Consider the following 27,133-nt stretch of genomic DNA (forward strand, 5'->3'; position numbering starts at 1 on the left):
TTATATATTTTTCCATCTTTTCGTCTTTATTGAATATTTTTTATGATTCATGTTATTTTTCGAAATTAATCATTCATCTCAATGAGAGAGGAAACTAGAAAGTAAAGAACACCTACCAAAAGCAAAAACTAAATTTACTAAGGACGGAAATTTTTTAAACAGCTGGTGTTTTATTTAATGTTGTTCTATATATATGAATTTTGCTTCAATTTAGACTACATGATTATGCTCTTTGGATCAATCTCGCAAAGACAAATAATTAATCTTAAAAATTATAACGAAATGCTAAACAATAATTATAAAAAATAAATAATACCAAAAAATTACGAAAAGAAAAAATTTAAGGAGAACGAGTTGTCTTTTAACATAAAGAAAAGATAATTAATGTTCCAAAATTGCTATCTAGACAAAAATACCAAATAAATTTAGCAAGAACTCATGCACCCAAAATATTCTACTAAACCTAAGTTGATGGGAAAAACGCGCGGGTGGGTTTCGAACGAGTAATTATTCAGCGCTTCTGGATGGAGTACCACACGGCGAGGTGTACCATGTTGCATTACCTACGTGATGTGATACTCCCAACTATTTACGTTGCGATAAATTTTTTCAGATTCATATGTTTATTTTACACCAGAAAAAAATTTAAGATATTTTTCTTGTCTAAGCTAAAATTCTGGAGCCGCCCCCAAGGCGTATAAACGATCCTGCTTCCTACACGGGCAACATGCAGCTCATGATACTTGTCAAATTTCGACAGACACACACTCCGTATGAGAGAGAGAAGCTGCTTAGACACAATGAGAGAGAGAGAGAGAGAGAGAGAGAGAGAGAGAGAGAGAAGCTGCTTAGACACAATGAGATAAGAGAGAAGGATGTCATCTCTACTACACGACACCTGTGCTGCCATTATGCCGCTTTTGTTGATTGTCTTCTTGGTTATCTTCTGCCCAAAACCCCTCCCCGATAAAACGAAAGTAGTAGTAGACTAGTGGTAGTCGGTCAGTCCATAATTACCGCCGTCTTCTCCGGCAACGTTTGTGTACGTATAGCCGTATAGGTACGGATTAGAGAAGCGTATACCATGAGTTTGCGCTTATTCATATGCATGTTTGCGTATGTTTTGTAAGTATATAATCTCTCTCTGTTTTTGGATTTCTGTAATAGCACAACATGAAAGTGGTCGAGATGGAAACCAAAGATGAAACACTGGAGGCTCTGAAGAAGGAAGCGGTGGATTTGGTATGGAATTTCCGAAACTGCTCTCTCTCTCTCTCTCTCTCCCCCCCGTTGTTTTGCTTACCCAGACTCCTTTCAGTTATCGGGAATCTTACGTTAATAGTGTAATCCCAAGAGGCGCAGAATTTGTGTCTGCAGGCTCTGAATCACATGTATTTTCCTATTGATAATAAAAAGTATTACATGTTATCAGCATATATTGCTATTTGCGAGGTCCAATGAAGAGATGATATTGGGTGTATGTGCGTAGCCATCGTTCAATTATATATACGCAACATAAAAAATAATTAAAAACTTGAAATTTTAGGAATTTTTACCCGGCTGAACACCCCTTAACTATCAATTTTTGGCAACTTCACTCCCTTAACTACCAAACTCTCCAACTACACCCCATGAACTACCAAATTCGAGCAACTTCACCCCTCCCCCATTTTCCGTTAAAAAAATGGATGGACTGAAAGAAAATGACCAAGGTACCCCTAAGCTTACAAAAATAGTTTCAATAGGAGGAGAGAAGGGGGTAATCGGGTGGTGTGCTTGGGTGGTGAGGGGAGGACGGAGGAGGAGGAGGAGGAGGAAATGGTGGAGATCTCATGGAGGTAGGTGGTACTGGTCGTGAGAGGGGGTGTTGGGTTTAGGTCAGGTGGTGTAGAGGGAGGAAAGAGATCGTGCAGAGAGAGGAGAAGATCTGATGTGGAGGAGGAAGAGGGGGGGGGGGGGGGGGGGGTGTATAGTTTGGTGTAGAGGAGAGGAGAGAGAGTGTGTGTATAACACCCCAAAAGGGCATTTTGGTATGTTGAATTAATTTTTCATCCAACTTTGACATTTTCCATCCGAATTTCTAACAGAATTGGACGGAAAATGGGGGAGGGGTGAAGTTGCTCGAATTTGGTAGCTAAGGGGGTGTAGTTGGGGAGTTTGGTAGTTAAGGGGGTGAAGTTGTCAAAAAATGATAGTTAAAGGGGTGTTCTTGCAATTAAGCCTTTTTAGCCCCCACACAGAAATTTAAGAATTTTTTCCCACTCAAGTGACTTGCAGGAACCAATTCCGTAGAATTTTTCCTAATTAACCTAAACATTAGTATAAGCCATGAGAATATTTGAAGTTGTGCGGGGGCCGTGTCCCCCCTTGCAACCCCTAGGACCGCCCCTTTTCTCAAGAAAGTGGAGTGAACTAGTGAAGTAAAGGAAAATGATATTTATTTTTCTGCCTACGTCTGTTGTTCTTCTGTTGACGAAGAATTTTGAATTAAACCTAGAATTCCTTATTTTTTGCTGTATCTATTTTGGAGGAAAGTGTTTATATTAGTGGAAACTTTAAGGTTGTGAGTCCCACAACAAGTTACAGCAAAGTTGACTTTCCCATCCTTTCTGTCTAATTGAACGGGCCCTAAGGTTTTTTGTGCTGCTGTTGTTCGCATACTTGTTTTCCCTATGTGTGTGTTTTTGGTTCTTTTGATTAGTTTGGTTTGTAGTCGGTGGTGAATTTGAGTTTGTAATTTGATTTTGTAGGAGAACATAGAGATTGAGGAGGTTTTTGTGAATCTGCGATGTGGAAGAGAAGGACTGACGGCTGAGTTTGCTGAGGAGAGACTTATCATTTTTGGGTACAACAAGCTTGAGGAAAAGGAGGTGAAGCTTACAAATATAAAGTTTCATCTTTTTTACTTTTCTGGTTGTTGGTAGTGGTTATTTTGGGGTCTTGATAATGAAGTTTCTATCTGTATCTTTGTTAGTTTGTGTGCACAGGAGATTTGGGGGTTCATTAGTTGATTATTAGACTTGCTTCCCCATTAATTTTGAAGTCTAACTCCTGCAACCAAACGTAATAGTTGAGATTTAGCCCAACTACTTTCTTTCTAAGAGCTTATTTATTTTTATTTTTGAACTTTGTAGGAGAGCAAGATTTTGAAGTTCTTAAGTTTTATGTGGAATCCTCTCTCATGGGTCATGGAAGCTGCAGCAATTATGGCCATTGCACTTGCTAATGGAGGAGTAAGCACTGTTTCTTTGCTACGCGTTGCTTGTTTCTCAGAAAGTAGGAGAAAAAAATCAACAACTCAAGTTGTGATAGGATCAGAAGACTTGAGTTATTCTTATTTTAGGCAAATGAGCGCAGGTTGTTTTTATGGGAACTGAGTAAAGAAAATTTTACCATATATGTATGGTTTAGTTTATCGTGCGCTTTGTAAATTTTGTCTATCAGACTACTGAAACAAGGCATTGGTGTGTTTCTTTTGTTCCAACCGTTTTAAGTATCTGCGAGGATGTTGCTTAAAGGAACTTTTACATTCCCTTTGTGTGTGGCAGGGAAAACCGCCTGATTGGCAAGATTTCATCGGGATCATTATCCTTCTTTTGATCAATTCGACCATAAGTTTTGTTGAAGAGAACAATGCCAGCAATGCTGCTGCAGCTCTCATGGCTCGTCTTGCACCTAAAGCAAAGGTACTAGAAGTTGACAAGTGCTTTCTACTTTTCTTTGGGTTGAGTATCCAACGTGATTTATGACATAACCTTCACATGTTCATTCGGCTTGCTTCACCAATTTATTTAGAGTCTATTATGAGTTACTATGGATATCTTCTCCACTAGATCGATGAAATCTAAGGCATGGTATCGTAGGTTCTTCGAGACGGGAAATGGAGCGAGAAAGATGCAGCTGTTCTTGTTCCAGGTGACATAATTAGTATCAAACTTGGGGATATAATTCCTGCTGATGCTCGTCTCCTTGATGGTGATCCATTGAAAGTAGACCAGGTGCTTTTAACCATAATTCTCGTCTCAGTCTAGCTGTAGTAGGTTGATTTCATTCTCTATTTATCGGTTCAGCTCTCTTACTTCGATACCCTTTTTCTGGCATGCAGTCTGCTCTGACTGGTGAGTCCCTTCCTGTGACAAAAGGCGCTGGGGAAGGGGTTTATTCAGGGTCCACTTGTAAACAGGGAGAGATAGAAGCGGTGGTAATTGCCACTGGTGTCCACACATTCTTTGGAAAGGCTGCTCACCTTGTGGACTCTACGAATCAAGTTGGCCATTTTCAGAAGGTAAGGACTTGTGAACTAATTTTTTAGATCGAGCTGTCCTAAAAAGTAGTAAAAATCATAATATTTATACCAAAGTGAAAGTGAACCAAATTGAAGGCAAGAGGTCCAGTTTGTTTCTCAACCATACTTTTACCCTTCATGTTCATTTCAATAAAATGGCTCCTAGTGTTGGTTAAGGTTTTCAGTATGACCATATCTGAAGCCCACCTATTCTGGTTGATGAGTAAATACTTGCCATATAACAAAGTCCATTTCACATTCTTTTTATTCAGTTGTTCAGTTGTTTCCGTTCGGCCTTTGTGTTTTATCATCATCTTTTTACGACTTGTAGGTCTTGACTGCCATTGGGAATTTCTGTATATGTTGTATTGCTGTGGGGATGATAATAGAGATCATCGTGATGGTCCCAATTCAACATCGGCCATATCGCCAAGTAATTGACAATTTGCTGGTCCTCCTTATCGGAGGGATCCCCATTGCCATGCCGACAGTGTTATCAGTGACAATGGCAATTGGTTCCCACCGCTTATCTCAGCAGGTTTGTTAGAGGGGCATTCTGATGTAGTACACTAACTGTTTTTAGTTTAAGGCTGCTTGTATGCACAAGGTTGTTCTTATTCTTAATCTTAACAATTGTAGGGAGCCATCACAAAAAGAATGACAGCAATTGAAGAAATGGCCGGCATGGATGTGCTTTGCAGCGATAAAACTGGAACTCTGACATTGAACAAGCTGACAGTTGATAAAAGTCTTATTGAGGTTTATCTTTTTCCTTTTGTTTTTTGTCGGGTGTGGTTACTTCAGTTTTAATCTCTATATTCTGTATTTTAGTTGTTCCAATCTTTTGCCTGGATGTATCCTCGTAGATCTTTGCTAGAGGAGTAGATGCAGATACTGTAGTTTTGATGGCTGCCAGAGCCTCCAGAGTGGAAAACCAAGATGCGATAGACGCTGCCATTGTGGAGATGCTATCCGATCCAAAGGAGGTAGGCCAATTAGGATTTTAACCTTCCAGCACATAGATTCAAGTGCAGAGGTTTTATAATGCATCTGATTGCTAATAGCTGAAATAATGCACAATAGCAGAAGATGAGATTTTTTTATCTAAAGGACTTCTATTACAGTTCTTTGATGTATTTAATTTTAATCTAATATACTAATATCAACTTTGGTATGCTCGATTGTACCATAAAAAGGCACGGGCAGGCATTCAAGTGATTCACTTCCTCTCATTTAACCCCACTGATAAGCGGACAGCTCTGACGTATATTGACATTGAAGGTAAAACGCATAGAGTCACCAAAGGTGCACCGGAACAGGTACATTAATCAATAACAGTGTTCTTGTGTCTGATGATTGTTCACTGTATTGTAAATTTACGCACCTATTATTGTTACTAGATACTCAACCTCGCACACAATAAATCAGAAATTGAGCGGAGAGTTCATGCTGTTATTGATAAGTTTGCAGAGCGAGGGTTACGATCTCTTGCAGTAGCTTACCAGGTACTGTATTGTTGTTATTATATGTTGGTCATTCTCTCTGTTATTCTTTAGCAAATGCACATGCCATTTGAATTACCTATTAGTTTATAGTTGATGGACAATTTTGAACATTTTTTGCAGGAAGTTCCTGATGGAAGGAAGGAGAGTCAAGGAGGTCCATGGCAATTTGTTGGCCTCATGCCTCTCTTTGACCCACCTCGACATGACAGCGCAGATACCATAAGGAGGGCTTTGAATCTTGGAGTAAATGTTAAGATGATCACAGGTGTGTGTATTTTAGTGTTTATATCTCCTTGTGTTTCCTGTTGCATACTCCCAGTATGTGATTTGAATTTATTCTGTTAAGTCAGTTCCCTATAAAAGAAAACATAAGAACTACTTAACAGGATTTGTTTTTCCTTTTGTATTCTAAATTTTCTACTGTTTTTGAATCCTAATAAGTGCATGATCTGTGACAAGTGTTTAACTGTTTATGAAAGATTTTGTACCGCGATCATGAATGGTCTCATTTTATTGGGGTAACGTGATACTTCTTTTTTGCTCTTTGGGACATATAGAACAGAACAAAAGGTGGTGGTGGGATTCAAACTTAACAACCTGCCATCTCACCCTTCAATCATTTCTTTTGAGTCTCTCCTTTGCGTCAGTTGCAGAACCTTAGAGGGTGAATAAGATCTTGTGAGATTGCTAACACCGACCAACTGAATTGCTGGGAATGACCGTCGAGTCCCTAGCAAGCTTTCTGGATGAACTTCCCTCGGGAGAGCTTAGACGGCTTGACTGAAGTTCTTTCTCATGGAAGTATGCTTCTTTGCTAAACAGGACTCCCTTAGACTAGAGAAGGAGGATGCAGGTGTTGGACCCCAGTCAAAGGGATAACATGATACTACAAGCCATAAATCAACTAGGCACACGGCCGAAGCCATGATGTGAATATTTTTGTGTGGTAACAGACATTTGTAGAAACAGGCACAGTGACGGATGGTTAAACGTGATATTTTTTGCATGGGTAACAGGCATTTTTTTTGTTTTGCAGAATTACATTGCGATATTTTCTGTAAATAAAAGTTGGAAGACAAGGCCAAAGTTCATAGCTGTCTAGTTAATATTTGTAGAACACCAGGAACCTGGCCTTTCCTTATAATAGGTAATCATGGTTCAAAAGCTGCCAGCTGACCATGATAAGTTCAAAATATTGTCAGTGTGCGTGTGCAAGAGAAGTTCGAACTATTGTGTGTGCTTGTAAGATTGGTTCACAGCATTCTGCCAACAAGTGCATCCATCATACGTTTTTGTTTTATTTTCACTTTTCAGAAGTATGTTTCTTATTGTTTTCTTCTCTTTCCTTATTATCTCCAATCCATCTACCATGTGGTGGGCTTTTGCCCCTTTTGTTGATCGTATTTCATTTACATGACCCTTCTCTACCTCGATTAGGTGATCAACTGGCAATAGCAAAGGAAACAGGACGCCGATTGGGTATGGGAATCAATATGCATCCATCATCTGCCTTGTTAGGACATAACAAGGATGAGTCAATTGCACATTTTCCAGTTGATGAGCTTATTGAAAAGGCTGATGGTTTTGCTGGCGTTTTCCCAGGTAATGTTTCTTTTCGTGTGTTGCTCCTTATGTCGGTTGATATGATTTCTACACTTAGGTTAACTATACCCAGGCTTAGGTCCTACCTAACATCCCCAAGTGAGAACAGTTTGATACCTTGAACTCCTCGAAAAGGAGCAAGGTAGGCACCACTTGCAACTGGAAACCAATTTTCCATCCCCTTCTCTTGTGTAATACAGTTCCACTGTTGCTTAAACAACAGAATATTGAATTCTCAGTGTTGAATGTTCCTTGAGCACTTCTTCTGTGGTTCTTGTTAATCGACCTCATCTGTTGGTACAGAGCACAAATATGAGATTGTAAAACGTCTACAAGCTAGAAAACACATATGCGGAATGACTGGTGATGGAGTTAACGATGCTCCTGCCCTTAAAAAGGCTGACATTGGCATAGCTGTTGCTGATGCAACTGATGCTGCTCGTAGTGCTTCTGACATAGTCCTGACTGAACCTGGCCTTAGTGTTATCATCAGTGCTGTCCTAACTAGTCGCGCAATCTTCCAGAGGATGAAAAACTACACGGTAAGTTTTGGTTGTGATCAAGAAATAGTTTGATAACACACATTAGCAGAGGAGAGGTTCGGCATGTCAGTTAGCACGTCAACTGTGCAAAAATGCATGCATTGTGAGAAAGCTTGGATTTGCAAATTAGGCAATGCTACCTATCACCAACCCGTTACACTGATTTTATACCACTGCTGTCATGGTAAGAAATGATTCTTCTTGATTTTGTCCTCATATCTTATTTTTAGAAACAAACTCTTGAAAGGTATTCCACTACATTGTACACAAAATGGTAACCAGAAGGAAAATCTATCTGTTCGAGTTACGGAGGAGGAACACGTATAGCATTTTTCTTACACGTGGTCTGTCAGGTGCCTGCAGTACCTGTTCTTTGGTCTGTGGGTTGCTGTATCTTCTAAGTATTAAACCACTTCACAAATCTCCTTCAATTGTCACCAAATGGTATCACAGCCTCTGCAAACTGCTCTGCTGCCACTGTTTATCTTTATTCACCATTTATTATACTGAAAACACGTGTTGCAGTTGCAAACACACTTGCCTGGTTGCCCCTCCTTGGGGGTTGGGAAAGGACACTTGAAAAGACAGCACACACTCATACACCCAAACTCAATTGTGCTCTATGGGGCATAATAAGCATTGTGCCTTGTACAACTGCTGATAAATGATTTGTATAACTTACTTTGTTATATTTTGGATGTTATTGGTGCAGATATATGCAGTTTCTATAACTGTCCGTATTGTGGTAAGTGTTCTATTTTCGGCAACAAACAAACCATGTCTAAACGTTTTACATTACTTGGACATTGTTATAGGATCACATGGCTTGTACTCTTTTACCACCTTCTCTGTTTTTTTGACAGCTTGGTTTTATGTTACTCACCCTCATATGGAAGTTTGATTTCCCTCCCTTCATGGTGCTGATCATTGCCATCCTCAATGATGGTTTGTATTCTGTCTGTCAGAGTGAATGCACATGCCTTACTTTTCTAGTTATCAGATAGACAAACACAAGCATGTAGATTTGTGTGTATTTCTTCTCATTTCCTTGTCATTAGCCTTGAATACATCTTTTTGTGTGGGGTGTGAGTCCTTAATATGGATTATTCCAGGCACCATTATGGCAATATCAAAGGATAGGGTGAAACCATCTCCTCAGCCTGATAGATGGAAGCTGGCAGAGATCTTTACAACTGGAATTATTTTTGGTAGTTACTTGGCCATGACGACGGTCATCTTCTTCTGGGCAGCATACCAGACTTCCTTCTTTCCTGTAAGGAAACTTATAACTACAGTAAATGGCAATGCAATATTTGATTGGGCATGGCGCGTTCAGCTAAGCACCCAGTTTAAATTTTCTGTTTTCTCCCTGTCATGTAATTTTCAGCGTGTATTTGGGGTTCCGTCTCTCCAAAAAATGGCTCATGGTAATAACTTGAGGAAGCTTGCATCGGCAGTTTACCTACAAGTGAGTATCACCAGTCAAGCCTTGATATTTGTCACACGCTCTAGGAGTTGGTCTTTCCTTGAACGTCCGGGCCTTTTGCTTGTGGCAGCTTTTGTTGTTGCTCAGTTGGTAAGTGAACTTCGAACCCCTTATCTTTTCTCTACATCTCTTTTCCTTTGACAAGTTTTTTCCACCTTTTATGCAACCTCTGATTATAACCTTTGTCAACTTGGAGCAGATTGCAACACTGATTGCCATTTATGCAAATTGGAGTTTTGCTGCTATTGAAGGGATTGGATGGGGTTGGGCTGGGGTGATTTGGCTTTACTGTCTTGTAATCTACATCCCCCTCGATTTTATTAAGCTCGCCATCAGATATGCACTGAGTGGGAAAGCTTGGGATCTGATGTTTGAGCAAAGGGTATGGTACTCATTTTAAAAGCATAACAATGAATGAATCTCTTGAATATGATCATCCAGTAAAACTGTTTTATATTGCAGATTGCTTTCACAAGGAAAAAGCATTTTGGGAAGGACGAACGCGAGCTTAAATGGGCACAAGCACAGAGGACCCTCCATGGGCTGCATCCTCCCGAGACCAAGACCATGTTTGGTGATCATGGTGCTTATGCAGACCTTAATCAGTTGGCTGAAGAGGCGAAAAGACGAGCTGAGATTGCAAGGTAAACAGATTATCAATTTTGAGACCTTAAAAGGAGTGATGCTTTAAATTTGCTAGCAATTCTTAAGTAGAAATACCCTTCTGCATTGCCATGTTTTCCTTTTTCAAATGTTTCTTTGACTATATAACGGGGATTTAAAGAGCCTATAGTAAAAGATCCGTTAAAAGAATTTTGTTTTTCTTGTTCCTTTTTTTAACAATCTATTGTGGGAAAGTTCTAGTTTTAGCCATTAGAAGCCCAACAGCTTGACGGGTCGGTGACAGATTGAAAGAATATGTAGTAGAATTGATGTGATTCGGAAGTGAACTTGTCTTTTAGGGGGATACCGGATGAGGGTACTGGCGTAGACTTCATCCACTGAAACCTTTGGGATAAAAGCCCAACTACTTTTTATTTAGTATCGTCTTTAAATAATTGCGCTCCTTGGGACTTAGGTTATGGAGTTATCCGAACAAGTCATTTATACTCCATATTTAATCAACATGCAAAATCTGTAAATCATGTCCGATGATTAATTAAGTTACTAACCCACTTATATGGTCCAACTTGATGGATGAATAATGTAAGAAAAATAATCATGCCAATGATCTAGGTTTCTTGTATATTATGGAACACACAGCACTCAACAAAACTCAATAGAGAATTCAGAAATGATATGAGTATACCAACCACACACGAATGTTGCACGCACACACAATTGGCAGTACACATGGAAAACAAATCTGGGCACAAGGTGGCTCCCACTCTCCACTCTCTCTCTTGTTTTGAATCAGCGAAAAAATTTCAAAAATTTCAAAATCTCGGACTCAGAAAATTTTCTCTTAGGGCCTACCAATTGAATTGATTTTTTTTCGCCGATTCAAAATAGGAGTGGGAGCCACCTTGTGCCCATATTTGTTTTCCACATGTACTACCAATTGTATGTGTGCAACATCTGTGCATGATTGGCGTACTCAGAGCATTTCTGGAGAGAATTATATAGCCAACTCCAAGGTGTCGGGTTTATTGGTGAAGGTGAAGGATCTTTCAAATCCAATGCATTGCGATAGAAATACAATACAACATAGTATTCTGATCTCTCTCTCTCTCTCTCTCTCTCTCTCTCTCTCTCTCTCTCTCTCCAGGTTGAGGGAACTGCATACACTCAAAGGCCATGTTGAATCAGTCGTGAAGTTGAAGGGCCTCGACATCGATACAATTCAGCAATCGTACACTGTTTGAGGGAGATCACAGCTTTACTTGTAGCTATACTTCGATACATATAGAATGTTTTTTATTCTGATGTATCATAGAGAAATGGATGTAGACGTTTGGCTGTGCCAATTCCTTGTCCTTCGTTGTACGCCTTCTGCAGTTATTACAGATTCCTCTCCCTTGATTTTCCGCCAAACTCTACGAACTTGGTTGGGATGTGGTTTTGCCATGTTTTATGTAATGGTTTTCTTGAGGGGCTTGAGACTGGGTTCGGGTTTGGGACCGGAAACCATCTTAGCTCTGGGAGTATGCGATAGCCTTGCTTGGGAGGATGCAGTGCATTGGTAATCTCTATTAATATTACCCTATTGTATTGTACCCTATTTTCCCTGATTCCTCTGGAGAAAAATACATACAGAATTGCAAGACAACAGCGTTGTGTTGACAACATCAGGATCAGCTTATGGAATTCCCAACTCCAAACCACAAAATGCAATCCAACCTGTGATCCAAGTTGGCAAAGAAAGTCTACGTGCACAATACACAACTCCTGAGTTGTGTTTTGAAGTTACATGCGTAGCATCGATCATTAGAAAACAAGCTGGAAAGCAGGAACCAAAAGCTACCAAGATTAGCAGGAACCAAGATTAGCTCATATTAGACACACGTCAAAAACGTCCGGTCCGAATATCCGTGAGATCCACAAATGCATTATGAGACAGCATCTAAGGGTTTGATGTTTTCTCAAGTACATTCAGTAATAGATACCTTTGATGTGTCAATGGAATTCAAAAAGTCCTAAACGGATCCAAGTATTTGGCATTTGGCAACACAAATCAGATGGAACTAAGATGCATAATCACCTTGTATTTCCAAATCAAGAGAAATTATTGCAAGTTTTCACCATTCAAAACAACAGGTACGCTCATTACAATCATTCCAAATTTGTGCTTTCATCGACATAAAATCATTGCGTAAGTATAAGAAGAGTGTTTATAATCAAGCAGCGAATTTCGGTTTAACTCTGTGCTTCTCAACCTTCTTCTCGAGCTCATCCTTCATAGCACCGACGACCCTGTCCACCTCCTTCCCTTGCTTCAGCAACACGAACGTCGGCATCGCCTGAACCCCAAATTCCTGGGCCACATTCTATCATTTCCGCCAACAGAAACACAATCAATCCGTCAAAGAAATGAAAAAACACAAAGCAAATGTTCCTAATTGCAGAGAGTGCTATCATGTTCACCCGCCCATAAAGTACATGAATATTTTCCACTTTGTATGGAGCTCACACAGGGGAGACTGCTCTAGAACCACACATTTATGTTGGGTCCATATGGTTAAATAATTTCACCACACGAGGTTCCATTTTGACAATCAGAATCCTTTGTTTCATAAGGCATGATTTTCTAATCATTCCAAAAAAGTCATCTCATACAAAAAGTGTTGGACTAGTAGTCAAGGCTTGGGATTTAGGAGCTTCCTCCCTCCTAAGGTCTTGGGTTCCAAACCTTCAAGTGCTATTAACTCATTTGGGGCTAGTCCATACGGAGTGGGATTGGAATTGGGCTCCCCACAAGTGGGCAATGGGATTGGGCCCCAGAATTAGTTGAGATGCGCGTAAGCTAGCCCGGACACCCGAGTTATCAAAACAAAACAAAAAAATGTGTTGGATCCGATAACGCTAGTTCTGATTTAGAATTCCAACCTAGAAATGAAATTCTGGACGAAGAATCAAACGATTAGATCAAACATTCAACTACCTAATTAGGCTGATCATCTAAATTCCATTCTTGTTGAGAGATCAGCCAAAACAACAAACACATGCCACACAAAGATCAAGAACAAAGACAAAGAACGCAAAACACAAGTTTTTTACCCGGCTTTCCAACTGTGTAATTGAGTACGTCCACGGCTAATGCCAAATTTCACTATGCTTCGAATGGAGAGAGTACAAGTTACACGCGTATAGCTCACAAACCCAACAGTTCCAATCATGAATGATGAATCTAGTAGAGCCCCGCACAAAAGTGAAACAGTACTACTCCAGTAACGTTTATTCACTTGTGATAATGGGTCAAAAATGGTGAACAAAATAGCACATCGAATGTTTACGAATTGAGAACAAATGAAATTAAAATCTTACCGACAACTCATCCACGTCGATCTTGATGAACTCGACGTCGGCATATTTGGACGACATCGCGTTGATCACAGGCTCCATAAGTTTGCAGGGTGGGCACCACGACGCCGAGAAATCGACCATCATCTTCACGAGAGGGGAAACAAAAGAATCACATCCAGAAATTCAATCAAAATCTCAACAAACAGGAAAAAAAGAAAAAAAAGAGCACTAGTTTTGGAATAAGGTAGTGATTTACCAGCTTGGGGATATTTTTAGAGTCATTGAAGTGAAGCTGCCACCGGTTGGAGGAGTGGAAAACGATGACGGAAGATGTCTCCGACGACGATTCGGAAGAGTCTGTATCGGCGCCGCCTCCAAACCAACTCGACAGAAACGCCCCCATTGACTCTCTCTCTCTCTCTCCCTCCGTATCTATACAGAGGACAAGAGGTGCCGCAAGAGAAATATAAGAATTCCCTTATCCTAAGTTGAATGTCCCGTCACGTTCCGCTTAATTTTTACGGAGCAAAACTTTAGGAATCTTTTTTATCTTTTTTCTATTCCTAAGTTGAATGTCCCGTCAGGCGTTCTGCTTAATTTATGTTAACTTTGACATCGACATTAGCGTTGTTGCAAGGGTGGAAGCGTTGCTATCAATGTCGGCATCTTGGTCATTCGTTTCAGTACTAATTTTTGTGGCGATGGATTTTTAACTATTTGGTTCTCCAAAGGTATCGTGTGTAAGAATTTTGAAATTGCAATGGTAAAGTTTTGCTTCAGGTACAATGACAAATAATGATTTAAAGAAGTTGATAATATAGTACAATTAGTCAAATCCTATTGGTATAGATATACAATAAGCACGTAACAAGTAAAGCTTAAATGTTAGTCAACATGTAGAGCCTATGTTTTCTCAAGGAACGTTCTCACAATAGACCTATCCTATCCGACTTATTTTCAGTTACGATTGACCTAGGGAAAGAAAATTTTTATTTATTTATTTAATTTTGCCAAGTACACTATTTACTAAGTAACCTCCTCCAACTTTACGATATCTTTCATAGGGGGCTCGTCTCTTCGTCTTCAGACTTTAAACTTTTTGTCTCGGTTGATCAGCTAGCCAAATAAAATAGGAGCGGTTCCTCTATCACTTTCTTCGGACCGAAGTCAATGTTAGTTTCATACTTCTTCAGAGTCTAAATTGCAACATCTAATAAAATATTTATACGCTACACTCAGGTACGATGTCGCATAGTAAAACAAAAAAGAAAAATTCATAAATAAGATAAACACATAATTATCCAGGTTTACGCTATTGAAAAGTGATCTACCCAATCTATCCAAGACCGAGGGTTGAACCTATGATCTGATACCATGTTGTAATGCCCCAATTTTCGGACACTTTAATTAAATCATTTCTAATTGATTTAATAATTCATAAAACTAATTTAAGAAATAAAATTTTATTAAACAGAGTTTAGCAGCGAAAATCTCAAATACTAAATTCTAAACTACTTAATTGTCTTTACAATTCAACAAAATAAAACAGAGTTTGACAAATGTGATAACACTTTTGAAAATTTAAATAACAATACTTCAAAATAACAGAGTGTTTAAGGGTAATGCATCCACGGCTCGACAAATTCTCATTCCTCAACTGGGAGGTCCTCACCCTGATACTGATCATCTTGCAGTGGATTTTGTCCTTCAGTCTCTTGATTACCTGGCTTGACACGCCAGCCCAACGACACTATAATGAGTTTTGAAACTCAGTAGATAATCTCAATCCTACTAACCCCTTACTCTACAGTTAGCAGTTTAACAATATAACAATTGATAATATACAAAAGGTACAGAATAATAGCACATCATCTTTTTCTTTACTATCCATCAACTTACATGAAATCTAAGAATTCTCTCCACGAGATCCTTTCCTCCCACATCTACCAACTTTGACTGTCCCATGGAACAACACATCCTTTATTTGTCCTGCACCCGGGTTCTAAACGAATAATACTACTAAATTATGTACTCAGTTTGGATTCACCTACAACCATAATAAAGGAACAGCTTACATGACAACTCAGCAGTAGGGGTCGCACTATCTCATTGCAATGATCATTTACCTTCTCCCAACTCTATACACTGGGTACTTTACCATACTCATAATCTACACACTGGGTACTATATCGTATTCAGGGATCCTTTACCGTTTCCCAAAGTATTGTCCCCGAAATCCTTTACCGTCCTTCACACACACACACACACACACTAGGTATTGTACCGCATTTAAGATCCTTTACCGTATCCCAAATTCTGTACCCGAAGTCTTTTACTGTCCTTCACACACTTTGAGTACTTTACCATACTCGAGGTCCTTTACCGTCCCCCAACTCAACTAAAGGTACTTTACCGTACCAGGGTCTTTTACCGGCACCCAATATTGTCAATCAACTTTGCCATTTTTATCTTTTACTTATACACGTCTATATGTTCACTACTCGAAACCATCCCATGAATCCAAGTGCATTCTAGCACGAACAACATGATACAATCAATAATAGCTCGATTCATAACATAATACATTTCAATGAGATAAAAAGTACATATCAAATAATATTGTGCGAGTAAGTAAACACATAATATTTTATGATTGGACCGATGCCCGTAAGGTTCATTGAACAAGTAAATTAATTAATTATAGCATGCACTTATTCTACTAAAAAGAAATCAACCACATAGTTTAGGTTCAAATTGAGAACTAAAGTATATTCAGGGGCAAACTGCAATTTCATAATATCACTTTAAAAGAAAAACGTGCATCCTACAGTAGCCTTCGGTTTTCAATTTCCAAGAAACAGAGTACTTCTGGTTTGATTCACGAGTATGATAAATACCATTATAACTTTTCAAATTCAACATACATAAACTATTTTATACTTAGGATAAAGTAGGGAAGCAATTATACTACCTTTAATAAAACGATTCGGTGGAGTCCGGTGGGTTTTCGTTTGGCGGCAAAAGATCTTTATTCTAACAGCAACTTTGGACTAGAATAACTCGAACAAACCTCTGTCATTTTGGACGATTCTTATGTCTAACGCGAAGATCTTGAAACGCTCTATAACTTTCGTGAAGTCTAAGCCCGAAAACCATTCGAACTAGGAGGAAATTGGGGGTTTTCATAAGTCCTGTGTGCTGTCTGGAAACAGAAATCCAAAAATTTCACTGAACTTTGGACGGCGATAACTCTATCAATCCTTGACCGTTTTGGGCAATTCTTGGGTTGGAATCGAAGCTCTCGACCCCCTCCACAACATTTGTGAAGAAACTCAGGCCTAAAAACGATATTAACAAGGAAGAAACAGGCCATGAACAGAGGTATGTGATATGGATGAAAATGGAGTTTATGGGATTAAAAATTTGATGATATGAATGCATGGGATGATTTTTCCACCCTTCTCACATACCTGATTCTTCTTCTTTTTCCCTTGTTGATTGCGTAGTGTTTTTTTCTCTCAGCCAAGAAAAATGGGACAGAGAGATGAGTTTGTTTTTTGTAGAGAAATGAAAGGGAGTAGAAAAATGAATGGGAGGTGGGGAACTAATAACATAGAAGAGTAGTGGAGGAAGGTGAAAGTGTGGGATGTTATAGAGATATAGGGAGAGAATGTTTAGGAAGAGTTTGAAGGGGAGTGGATAAGTGAAAAGATAAAGATAGAGGGAGAGATTGGTGAGGGATGGCTAACCAAATCCTATAAATTATGAGATGGTTACTAGTATATATAATATAGATAAATATGTACACACATTTATAGTTACAAGTTAAGGTAAAATTATGCTAAACTAATTTCAGTTGCCAAAAATTAATCTAGGTTCTAGTTTAATCTAATTACACTTCTAAATAATTAATCGATTACCATAGACTATTTGGTTAAAAATAATTTCTTTATTCGAAAAAAATAGGGCAAAAATCCAGGTCATTACAATCTATCTCCTTTAAAACAATTTCGTCCTCGAAATTAGATCGTGTTTTTTGTGTTGAACAATCGCTGATCGTTATCGCAGATGATGTGAAGTAGTTTTTAGGCTTACTCCCTTTTGCTGAGGCTGACCGAGAACTTAAACTAAGCAAATAGTCTTGTCTTGTATGTTCTTCTCTCTATGATGGAATCTATACTAGTGGCTTTCAAAATTACGTTGTTGTCCAGCATAACATCTTTATGATTCGGGGCTGTAGTTTTAATCAACGAGCCACCTCTCCAACTCTTTGCAAAATTTTGAACTATCCAATATGACAGCGACAGCTTCCCTTTCTTTTCAAAACGAATGATATCAAGTCGCGACTAAATCGAAAAAAAAAAAAAATTAGGTCTTCTGCGTCAAAGTCAACAATATGGTTCTTTTATCGATGTAGTTTATTGGTTGAGTCCGAGTGATCAGAAGTCGTCGTCGTATCACCTTTGCTTTTTCAGTCTTCTTTTGAAAGTTGGGTCTTTGACTCTCAGAAGGTGGGTCCTCCCCCATACAGAAACAAGAAGATTCGACGAACTTAAATAAAATTCAAATGGTTTGGAGGTCGAAATGCCAAATGGAAAGGGTGACATATTGTTCTCTAAGAGTCTGAGTACAAGTAGTCTGGATTTGAGTAGCAAGGAGTGGTTACTGGTTACTATCAAGTTACTAAGGACGAATCAATGATGAAGGTTCATGTAACTACAATAACGATGATTCAAGACCAAACACGCGAACAAAATGGATGGATACTTGTTCATTTTATTTAAAGGATGAGAAGAACATCACACAATATATTGGAATGAGCCAATGCAAAAATAAGAAGAGTTGAACCGAAAATGTTTTGATTCAGAAAAAGTTCCTCTTTTTATTGCTCGCCTTGTGAGAGTCTAAAAATTTCATTTTTATGTTGTGAAAACTGAGTTTCAATCAGCGATTCAAATTTCATTTATAAAATCTATTTTGAAATCCAAAATTAATAATTGACGAACATGATTTTCAATGTGATTAATGTTCTTAACGATTTCTAAAAATAACATATTCGATCATCGAAGTAAACCCACAAAGACCTAAGGATACCTTAAACAGAACCTCTCCGATTCCTTCGGAAAACGGGAGAGGATCCCCTCCCGGAACAGATATGTCCCGTTCCCCCTCCCGGAACAGATACGGTAAAGATGGCAGTGCTCACAATTCATGTACTAGAACTAGATGGCCATCTGTTGGAGAATATCAAATACCTATTAGACAAACTTATTTGAACTCCATTGATCCAAGTCTCTCAAATCCTTCTTGGAAAACAGATCTTAATTTCCCAAATAACAAATCCATTATTCTGAATTCATAAATCCAAACACTACCTAAAAGACAACTGATTAAGTTAGACGACAGTTCGATTATGATAATATTTCCACAAACAAAGATGTTATCTGCATTTAACGCGACAACATAACCAAAAAAAATTCATGGTTTTACACACTTCTCAAAAGGTCACTATACCAAAAAAATCAGCTCTTCTATCCTGAAATAGAATGTTTGCTCTTTTATCCAAGTCTCTTTTTCCTCTAATAAAATGTTTGCTTCGCCTTTAAAAAAAAGAAGACAAACTTGAGAAGATGATGAAGTTGTAGGATGTATGACATCTGCAGGAAACTTTATTGAAATGGAACTGGAATGCCCTGCTTCTTGTAGACAATAGCCATGGCCATATACCGAGTACCCATCACAATGGGAGTCTTCTCTTCGGGACCTTCCCAAAACTGCGCTTCACCTTCACCCACCAACTGCCAATATCCTGTCATGAGATTCTCTTCTTGCTCATCCGTCTTGCAGTTTTCTAGCAGTGCTTCAAATTGGAAATTTATCCCGAGAGAACCAAGAAATTGAGACTGAGTGATTGGCCCATGGACCGACACATCTTCTGCGAAATGTTGGATGTCATGGAATCAGTACTAAAATTATCTAAAGCCAATCTTCTCAGTAGCTCATTAATTTTTCATTTTTTCCCCCAAGAATAAATTGATGAAAACGCAGAAGATTCACAGCAGATTTTAGTGTTTACCTGAAACTTCCTCAGCAGAGTGCCTTATGGAAGCAAAATCAACGTATGCACTAAGATCAGCAGTCCCAGGGTTATCCAATATGTCAACAAACTTATGTTTTCGAATAGCCTGAAAAAGCATATGGGTGTAAGAATATCGAAACTAGAATGAGAAAACAAGAAAAGCAATGCAAATTCTGGTTTATGCGAGAATGATGCTAGGCACCCAGCAGTATTCATCGACAGCCGTGTTCTTTTGGATGTCGTAGATGAAGTGTGCAAAATTATAATGGATGTTCATATGTTCTACTGCATATTTATATTTGAACACAGTGGTAAAAATTAATACAACTTAAAAATGGCTAAGTAGTTTTCATTCTCGATACCAAATGAGACCTTTTCCAAACATTGTAGCCTTCCCTCTTTATATGTTAAAAAGGACTTTTTAGACGAAGGAAAAAGTTGGACGGCAAACATTCTTCATTAAGAGAGCCCAAGAATGTCAACAACATAATGCACAAGATCTATCCTAACCATAAAACCAAGTAGTCTATTCCAGCATAAAATGTATATTTCAATGAACCCAAAGACACCGGACCTGAAGACTGTCTGAGACTAATCCATTGAGGCCATAATCAATAATGAGAGCCCCTCCTCCATCAGAACTTATTCTATTCGCAATTGTTTGAGTCAATTCCATCGCTTTTGGACAAACCTCAATTTGACCAACTTTAGCAAGTTCTTCAGCTGCAGCCCACTTGCAGCGCTTCATGAGAAACAGGGTCGCAGGCATAGGTCGGGGGGAGAGTACAAAATTAAACCTGACCACCAAAAAACAAATGATTATTCAATGATCACTTTAGGACCTCTTTAGAAAGAATCTAGTTGGGATAATAAGTCCAGTCCACAAAGACATGCGTTGAGTCTGACAGCGATAGATGAGGAAGCGAATCTTTACGATGAATCTTCTGCAACATCGATCATTTTCTCACACCAGCCACGAGAAGCTCTCTGCTAACAAATAATAAAATCATATAGTCCACGATACAATTGTTTGAGACCATGAACTATGGTATGATAAGAAACGTACAGCTAGTAGTCAACATATATACCAAATCCAAAAGCAACCATGTTGTTTCTTTTATTGCCCCAAACAAAAAGTCGCAACATCCATTGAAAATGCCCGAGCAACATAAAGTAACTCTACAAACCTGAAATTGATGAACTGGTAGAGTATCAAAGAATTCATGTGCAATTATGATCGTTGGCACTGAAAGATAAAGAAAGAAGGGGCATAAGAACTCATATGGTCAGAGAAAAAGAAGGCAGCAATTTCTCTAACCCTTAAACAAACAAATACTGTATAAAATCAATACGCAAGTAACTGAACCAAAGATATCAAATTTTTTGGATAGATAGTAATCAACATTTTAACCCAGCAACCAAGTGTTTGCCCATCACACAAAATCTTTTAATATATGTTGGCTATAGGTATTAATTTCTTATCCTTTTTGGATTTCCCGGAAACAGCTTCACCCTTCTGCCGAAAACAGATAAAAATGAAAAGAAGAGGAGGCAATGGTAACAAGGACCGCATAGAAGATCGTCTAAGCCCTAAGCTTATAGTTTCAGCTGTCCAACTGACAAATTACTGATGCAGTTAAGTGGGAAACTGGGTATGTAAGCAACGACTTTCAGTTGTAAGTCTATATAGAGTTGGTTAATTACCAACTTATAATAAACATAGCCTTGTAGTGAGGACATTAGGTTATATGCTGGTTCATATAGAGTAGGTTTATTACCTCAACCTAATCCCGAATCGTAATCAACCTACCTTGTTAGAGCAATTGGAGAGAGAGTAGTAGTACATAACTAATACCTCTGCATCCCACTTCTGTAGACAGTTCAAGGACTTGGTCAATGCATTACAAACTCAAAAGTGAAAGTTGACTCAGCTGAGTTATCTTCGCACCAAAATCCACTGACAGGAATTTGGAACACAATACCTTAGCGGAGGACTAATAGGTAAGCATCTACGTATTGTCTAATTGAACATTCAGACTGTATAGATGAACAAAATAAATTTATCGCCGAAAGAGCCCGTGATATGCATATTCGTGGAACAGAACAATGAAAGCAAGATCAGTTGACGCAAACAATTTCCCCATGCATTTGCGCACATTACTTCTATATACGAAGCTCAAGATAATATCATACATCCTGCTGGAACCTGCTCCAGTGTAGCATGCCATGAAACAGGGGTTCTCGACAATGTACTTATAGTTCTTTTCTCTACACTCACGTCAGAGCTATCTTCATCGATACACTTCAGGTGGCCATACTGAAGCTTCTGTAAGGTTGGACTACATTCAACTGGCCATGTGGACGTTCAAGGATTCTGTAAAGTTCTTAAACTTAGATGCTCCATGCAGAGAAAAGTTGCATAGATTCAGTTGGAATATCCATTCAATCTTTATATTGATTCACACGAAATGCAGTGTCGAATTATTGACCCTTACGTTCTGGGTATGCACTTACACAAAGTGCTCGTATTGAACTCTAGCAAATATGTGCTATGAGAATTAGGTTATCTTACACGAAGAAGATCGGCCATGAGAGTTCCTCTTCCTGGACGCAGCTCAACTAGGTTAACTCTGTTTGGCCGTCCCATTTGTTCCCACAAACTCATTGCCCAAACACCAAATCATCTGGGAGTTGTATAACCAAGAGAAATATGAGTCGTCCATGGTAGCAAATCTAAAATAAATCCAACATTCCACTCTCAAACTAGAACATACTAAATCTGTCGGAAATCCATCTTTTTTTTTTATCTCAACTTTACATTACAAGCTAAGAGAAGACTACATAGAAATCCAATTACCTCCCCAAACATTTGACTCACTTCCGGAGAGGTGATAAAATCGCCTTCTGCGCCAAAAACATCTCCGTTGTTTTCCTTTTTCAAATGTTTCTTTGACTATATAACAGGGATTTAAAGAGCCTATAGTAAGAGATCCGTTAAAAAGAATTTTGTTTTTTGTTCCTTCTTTTTAACAATCTATCGTGGGAAAGTTCTAGTTTTAGCCATTAGAAGCCCAACAGCTTGACGGGTCGGTGACAGATTGAAAGAATATGTAGGAGAATTGATGGATTCGGAAGTTAACTCGCCTTTTAGGGGGATACTGGATGGGGGTATTGGCGTAGACTTCATCCACTGAAACCTTTGGGATAAAAGCCCGACTACTTTTTATTTAGTATCATCTTTAAATAATTGCGCTCCTTGGGACATTGGTTTTGGAGTTATCCGAATAAGTCATTTATACTCCATATTTAATCAACATGCAAAATCTATAAATCATGTCCGATGATTAATTAAGTTGTTAACCCAATTATATGGTCCAACTTGATGGATGAATAATGTAAGAAAAATAATCATGCCAACCATCTAGGTTTCTTGTATATTATGGAACACATTGTACTCAACAAAACTCAAAAGAGAATTCAGAAATGATACGAGTACGCCAACCACGCACGGATGTTGCACGCACACACAATTGGCAGTACATGCGGAAAACAAATCTAGGCACAAGGTGGCTCCCACTCTCCACTCTCTCTCCTGTTTTGAATCCGCGAAAAAAATTCAAAAATTTCAAAATATCGGACTCGGAAAATTCTCTCTTAGGGCCTTCCAATTGAAAAAAAAAAATTTGAATTTTTTCCACTAATTCAAAACAAGAGAGAGAGTGGAGAGTGGGAGCCACCTTGTGCCCAGATTTGTTTTCCACGTGTAGTACCAATTGTGTGTGTGCAACATCCGTGCGTGGTTGGCGTACTCAAAGCATTTCTAGAGAGAATTATAGAGCCAACTCCAAGGTATCGGGTTTATTGGTGAAGGTGATGGATCTTTCAAATTCAATGCATTGTGATAGAAATACAATACAACATAGTATTCAGATCTCTCTCTCTCTCTCTCTCTCTCTCTCTCTCTCTCCGGGTTGAGGGAACTGCATACACTCAAAGGCCATGTTGAATCAGTCGTGAAGTTGAAGGGCCTCGACATCGATACAATTCAGCAGTCGTACTGAGGGAGATCACAGCTTTACTTGTAGAATGTTTTTTACTCTGATGTATCATAGAGAAATGGATGTAGACGTTTGGCTGCCAATTCCTTGTCCTTCGTTATATGCCTTCTGCAGTTATTACAGATTCCTCTCCCTTGCTTTTGATTTTCCGCCGAACTCTACGAACTTGGTTGGGATGTGGTTTTGCCGTGTTTTATGTAATGGTTTTCTTGAGGGGCTTGAGACTGGGTTAGGGTTTGGGACTTGGAAACCATCTTAGCTCTGGGATTAGGCTGTAAATCATATGCGATAGCCTTGCTTGAGAGGATGCAGTGCATTGGTAATCTCTATTAATATTACCCTATTGTATTGCACCCTATTTTCCATTAATATTACCCTATTGTATTGCACCCTATTTTCCCTGAATCCTCTGGAGATAAATACATACAGAATTGCAAGACAGAACAGCGTTGTGTTGACAACATTAGGATCAGCTTATGGAATTCCCAAACTCCAAACCACAACATGCAATCCAACCTGCGATCCAAGTTGGCAGAGAAAGTCTACGTTCACAATACACAACTCCTGAGTTGTGTTTTAAAGTAACACGCGTAGCATCGATCATTGGAAAATAAGCTGGAAAGCAGGAACCAAATGCTACCCTACAAAGTACCAAGATTAGCTCATATTAGACACACATCAAAAACGTCCGGTCCGAAGATCCGTGAGATTCACGAATGCATTATGAGACAGCCTCTAAGGGTTTGATGTTTTCTCAAGTACATTCAGTAATAGATACCTTTGATGTTTCAATGGAATTCAAAAAGTCCTGTACAGATCCAAGTATTTGGCAACACAAATCAGATGGAACTAAGATGCAAAATCACCTTTGTATTTCCAAATCAAGAGAAATTATTGCCAGTTTTCACCATTCAAAACAACAGGTGCGTTCATTACAATCATTCCAAAGTAGTGCCTTCATCGACATAAAATCATTGCGTAAGTACAAGAAGTGTGTTTATAATCAAGCAGCGAATTTCGGTTTAACTCTGTGCTTCTCAACCTTCTTCTCGAGCTCATCCTTCTTAGCACCGACGACCCTGTCCACCTCCTTCCCTTGCTTCAGCAACACGAACGTTGGCATCGCCTTAACCCCAAATTCCTGGGCCACGTCCTATCATTTCCGCCAACAGAAACACAATCAATCAGTCAAACAAATGAAAAAACACGAAGCAAATGTTACTAATTGCAGAGAGCGCTATCATGTTCACCCGCCCAAAAAGTACATGAATATTTTCCACTTTGTATGGAGCTCACACAAGGGAGAAATTATTCCATAGTCCAGAAGCACTACCACATCGTGCTCCGGACTGCTCTAGAACCACACATTTATGTGGGGTCCATATGGTTAAATAATTTCACCTCATGAGTTTCCATTTTGACAATAAAAATCCTTCGTTTCATAAGGCATGATTTTCTAATCATTCCAAAAAAGTCATCTCATACAAAAAGTGTTGGACTAGTAGTCAAGGCTTGGGATTTAGAAGCTTCCTCCCTCCCTTAGGTTCCAAACCTTCAGGTGCTATAAACTCCTTTGGGTCTAGTCCATACGGAGTGGGAGTGGAAGTGGGAGATGGGATTGGACCCCAGGATTAGTCGAGGTGCGCGTAAACTTGCCCGGACACCCGAGTTATCAAAACAAAAAAATGTGTTGGATCTGATAACGCTAGTTTTGATTTAGAATTCCAACCTAGAAATGAAATTCTGGACGAAGAATCAAACGTGTAGATCAAACATTCAACTATCGAATTAGGCTGATCATCTAAATCCCATTCTTGTTGAGAGATCAGCCAAAACACAAACACACCATAACGATCAAGAACAAAGACAAAGAACGCAAAACACAAGTTTTTTACCCGGCTTTCCAACTGTGTAATTGAGTACGTCCACGGCTAATGCCAAATTTCACTATGCTTCGAATGGAGAGAGTACAAGTTACACGCGTATAGCAATCGATGAATCAGACCTCGCAAACCCAACAGTTCTAATCATGAATGATGAATCTAGTATGAGCTCCACACAAAAGTGAAAAAGTACTACTCCAGTAACGTTTACTCACTTGAGATAATGGGTCAAAAATGTTGAACAAAATAGCACATCGAATGTTTACGAATTGAGAACAAATGAAATTAAAATCTTACCTTTAACTCATCGACGTCGATCTTGATGAACTCGACGTCGGTAAATTTGGACGACATCGCGTTGATCACAGGCTCCATAAGTTTGCAGGGGGGGCACCACGACGCCGAGAAATCGACCACCATCTTCGCGAGAGAGAAAACAAAAGAATCAGATCCAGAAATTCAATCAAAATCTCGACAAACAGGGAAAAAGAAAAAAAAAAAGAGCCCTAGTTTTGGAATAAGGTAGTGATTTACCAGCTTGGGGATATTTTTAGAGTCATTGAAGTGAAGCTGCCATCGGTTGGAGGAGTGGAAAACGACGACGGAAGATGGCTCCAACGACGATTCGGAAGAGTCTGTAGCGGCGCCGCCTCCCCACAGACTAGATAAAATCGCCCCCATTGACTCTCGCTCCTCTCTCTCTCTCTCTCTCTCTCTCTCTCTCTCTCTCCCTCCGGGTCTATAGAGAGGAGTAGGACCAGAGGAGCCGCAAGAGAAATATATCTTGTGAATTCCCTTGTTTAACGTGAATGACCCGTGTTTAACCTAATTCGCTTAATTTTTAAAACGTTTGGAATTTTTTGTTTTTATTAAAAAAATTCACATTTGTTAGATTTTTACATAAGTTCTTAGTGGAACACGAAATGAGTAAAGATGAAAGTAAATTGGCCCGGACACTGACTAGCGAACCAAATAAAAAAGATAATAAATTCTTTATACCGCTGGTGTAAACATTTGTTTACTCTAAATCACTTGCATTGCGCCACATCGCAATATTTTATTAACTAGAACCACTATTTTGACACATTTCAATGCAATTGATTTGGTATAAATAAATATTTACACCGACGATATAAAAAATTTATTTTCAATAAAAAGGACCTCCATAGGCAAGAGGACATTTATTTCTTCCTTCACTTTTTTAGATGTGATACATTTTGGTCTTCCACTCACCTTTTTGTGATGCCTAGTCTATTTCTCCCTTTCTTTCTTTTTTTAAAAGGTCGTCTATTTCTCCTTTTAATCTTGAGAAAATCTTATTCCTGGAGCAAGCGCAAATAAGAGTTTACAATGTTCGATCGTGACCATTCAACAGGGTTTTGGTCAATCTGGATGTTAATAAAACTTTTTCGGGGAAGAGTTAAACTTTTCCTTTGAAATTTTTTATTAAAATACAGACCATTCAAAGCACTTTTGGACTGTTGCGATGGATTGCTGTTGTAAATAAGTTGTTTCCGGCTGCTCCGAAAATAAGTATTTCTCTTTAATCTTTGTATTTGTATCTCATCCACATTAATTAATAAATTTTTCTTTTGCCTATCCAAAAAAAAAAAGTATCAGACTTGTCTGCAGTCCATGTAGAGGTGCGGTTGGAGTGTTCACAACCGTCGGATGACATTTTTAACGATTGAGATTTTAAAAAACAAATACAGGAACTGGAGTTTTTTTAA

General features: G+C 38.8%; 3 protein-coding genes and 1 pseudogene across 4 annotated transcripts; 1 reads left to right on the top strand and 3 right to left on the bottom strand.

Moving 5' to 3' along the window:
- Window positions 1-1,076: 1,076 nt before the first annotated feature.
- Window positions 1,077-11,512, top strand: LOC131302638 (plasma membrane ATPase 1-like). Of its 2 annotated transcripts, XM_058329381.1 has the most exons (21): window positions 1,077-1,242; window positions 2,751-2,870; window positions 3,135-3,233; window positions 3,549-3,686; window positions 3,864-3,998; window positions 4,106-4,285; window positions 4,617-4,823; window positions 4,925-5,044; window positions 5,152-5,271; window positions 5,482-5,604; window positions 5,686-5,790; window positions 5,911-6,055; window positions 7,228-7,392; window positions 7,696-7,934; window positions 8,647-8,679; window positions 8,798-8,879; window positions 9,047-9,207; window positions 9,322-9,510; window positions 9,620-9,802; window positions 9,883-10,064; window positions 11,189-11,512. In XM_058329381.1, exons 1-21 carry the CDS (start codon window positions 1,174-1,176, stop codon window positions 11,283-11,285), a joined length of 2,892 nt encoding a protein of 963 aa, XP_058185364.1. In that variant the 5' UTR covers window positions 1,077-1,173; the 3' UTR covers window positions 11,286-11,512. The 2 variants fall into 2 exon arrangements, with proteins under 2 accessions (XP_058185364.1, XP_058185365.1); XM_058329382.1 differs by lacking the exons at window positions 7,696-7,934; window positions 8,647-8,679; window positions 8,798-8,879 and having other exon boundaries at window positions 11,189-11,510.
- A 587-nt stretch (window positions 11,513-12,099) lies between these two features.
- Window positions 12,100-13,948, bottom strand: LOC131302639 (thioredoxin H2-like). Its single transcript, XM_058329383.1, has 3 exons — window positions 13,640-13,948; window positions 13,405-13,527; window positions 12,100-12,407 (listed from the first exon to the last, which is right to left on the bottom strand). Exons 1-3 carry the CDS (start codon window positions 13,784-13,786, stop codon window positions 12,258-12,260), a joined length of 420 nt encoding a protein of 139 aa, XP_058185366.1. The 5' UTR covers window positions 13,787-13,948; the 3' UTR covers window positions 12,100-12,257.
- A 5,023-nt stretch (window positions 13,949-18,971) lies between these two features.
- LOC131302641 (uncharacterized) lies at window positions 18,972-22,142 on the bottom strand (annotated as a pseudogene).
- Window positions 22,143-24,370: 2,228 nt separating this feature from the next.
- Window positions 24,371-26,199, bottom strand: LOC131302640 (thioredoxin H2-like). Its single transcript, XM_058329384.1, has 3 exons — window positions 25,938-26,199; window positions 25,701-25,823; window positions 24,371-24,673 (listed from the first exon to the last, which is right to left on the bottom strand). Exons 1-3 carry the CDS (start codon window positions 26,082-26,084, stop codon window positions 24,524-24,526), a joined length of 420 nt encoding a protein of 139 aa, XP_058185367.1. The 5' UTR covers window positions 26,085-26,199; the 3' UTR covers window positions 24,371-24,523.
- Window positions 26,200-27,133: the final 934 nt, after the last annotated feature.

The sequence above is a fragment of the Rhododendron vialii genome, chromosome 10a (assembly GCF_030253575.1).
Source record: "Rhododendron vialii isolate Sample 1 chromosome 10a, ASM3025357v1".
Taxonomy (NCBI): Eukaryota; Viridiplantae; Streptophyta; class Magnoliopsida; order Ericales; family Ericaceae; genus Rhododendron; species Rhododendron vialii.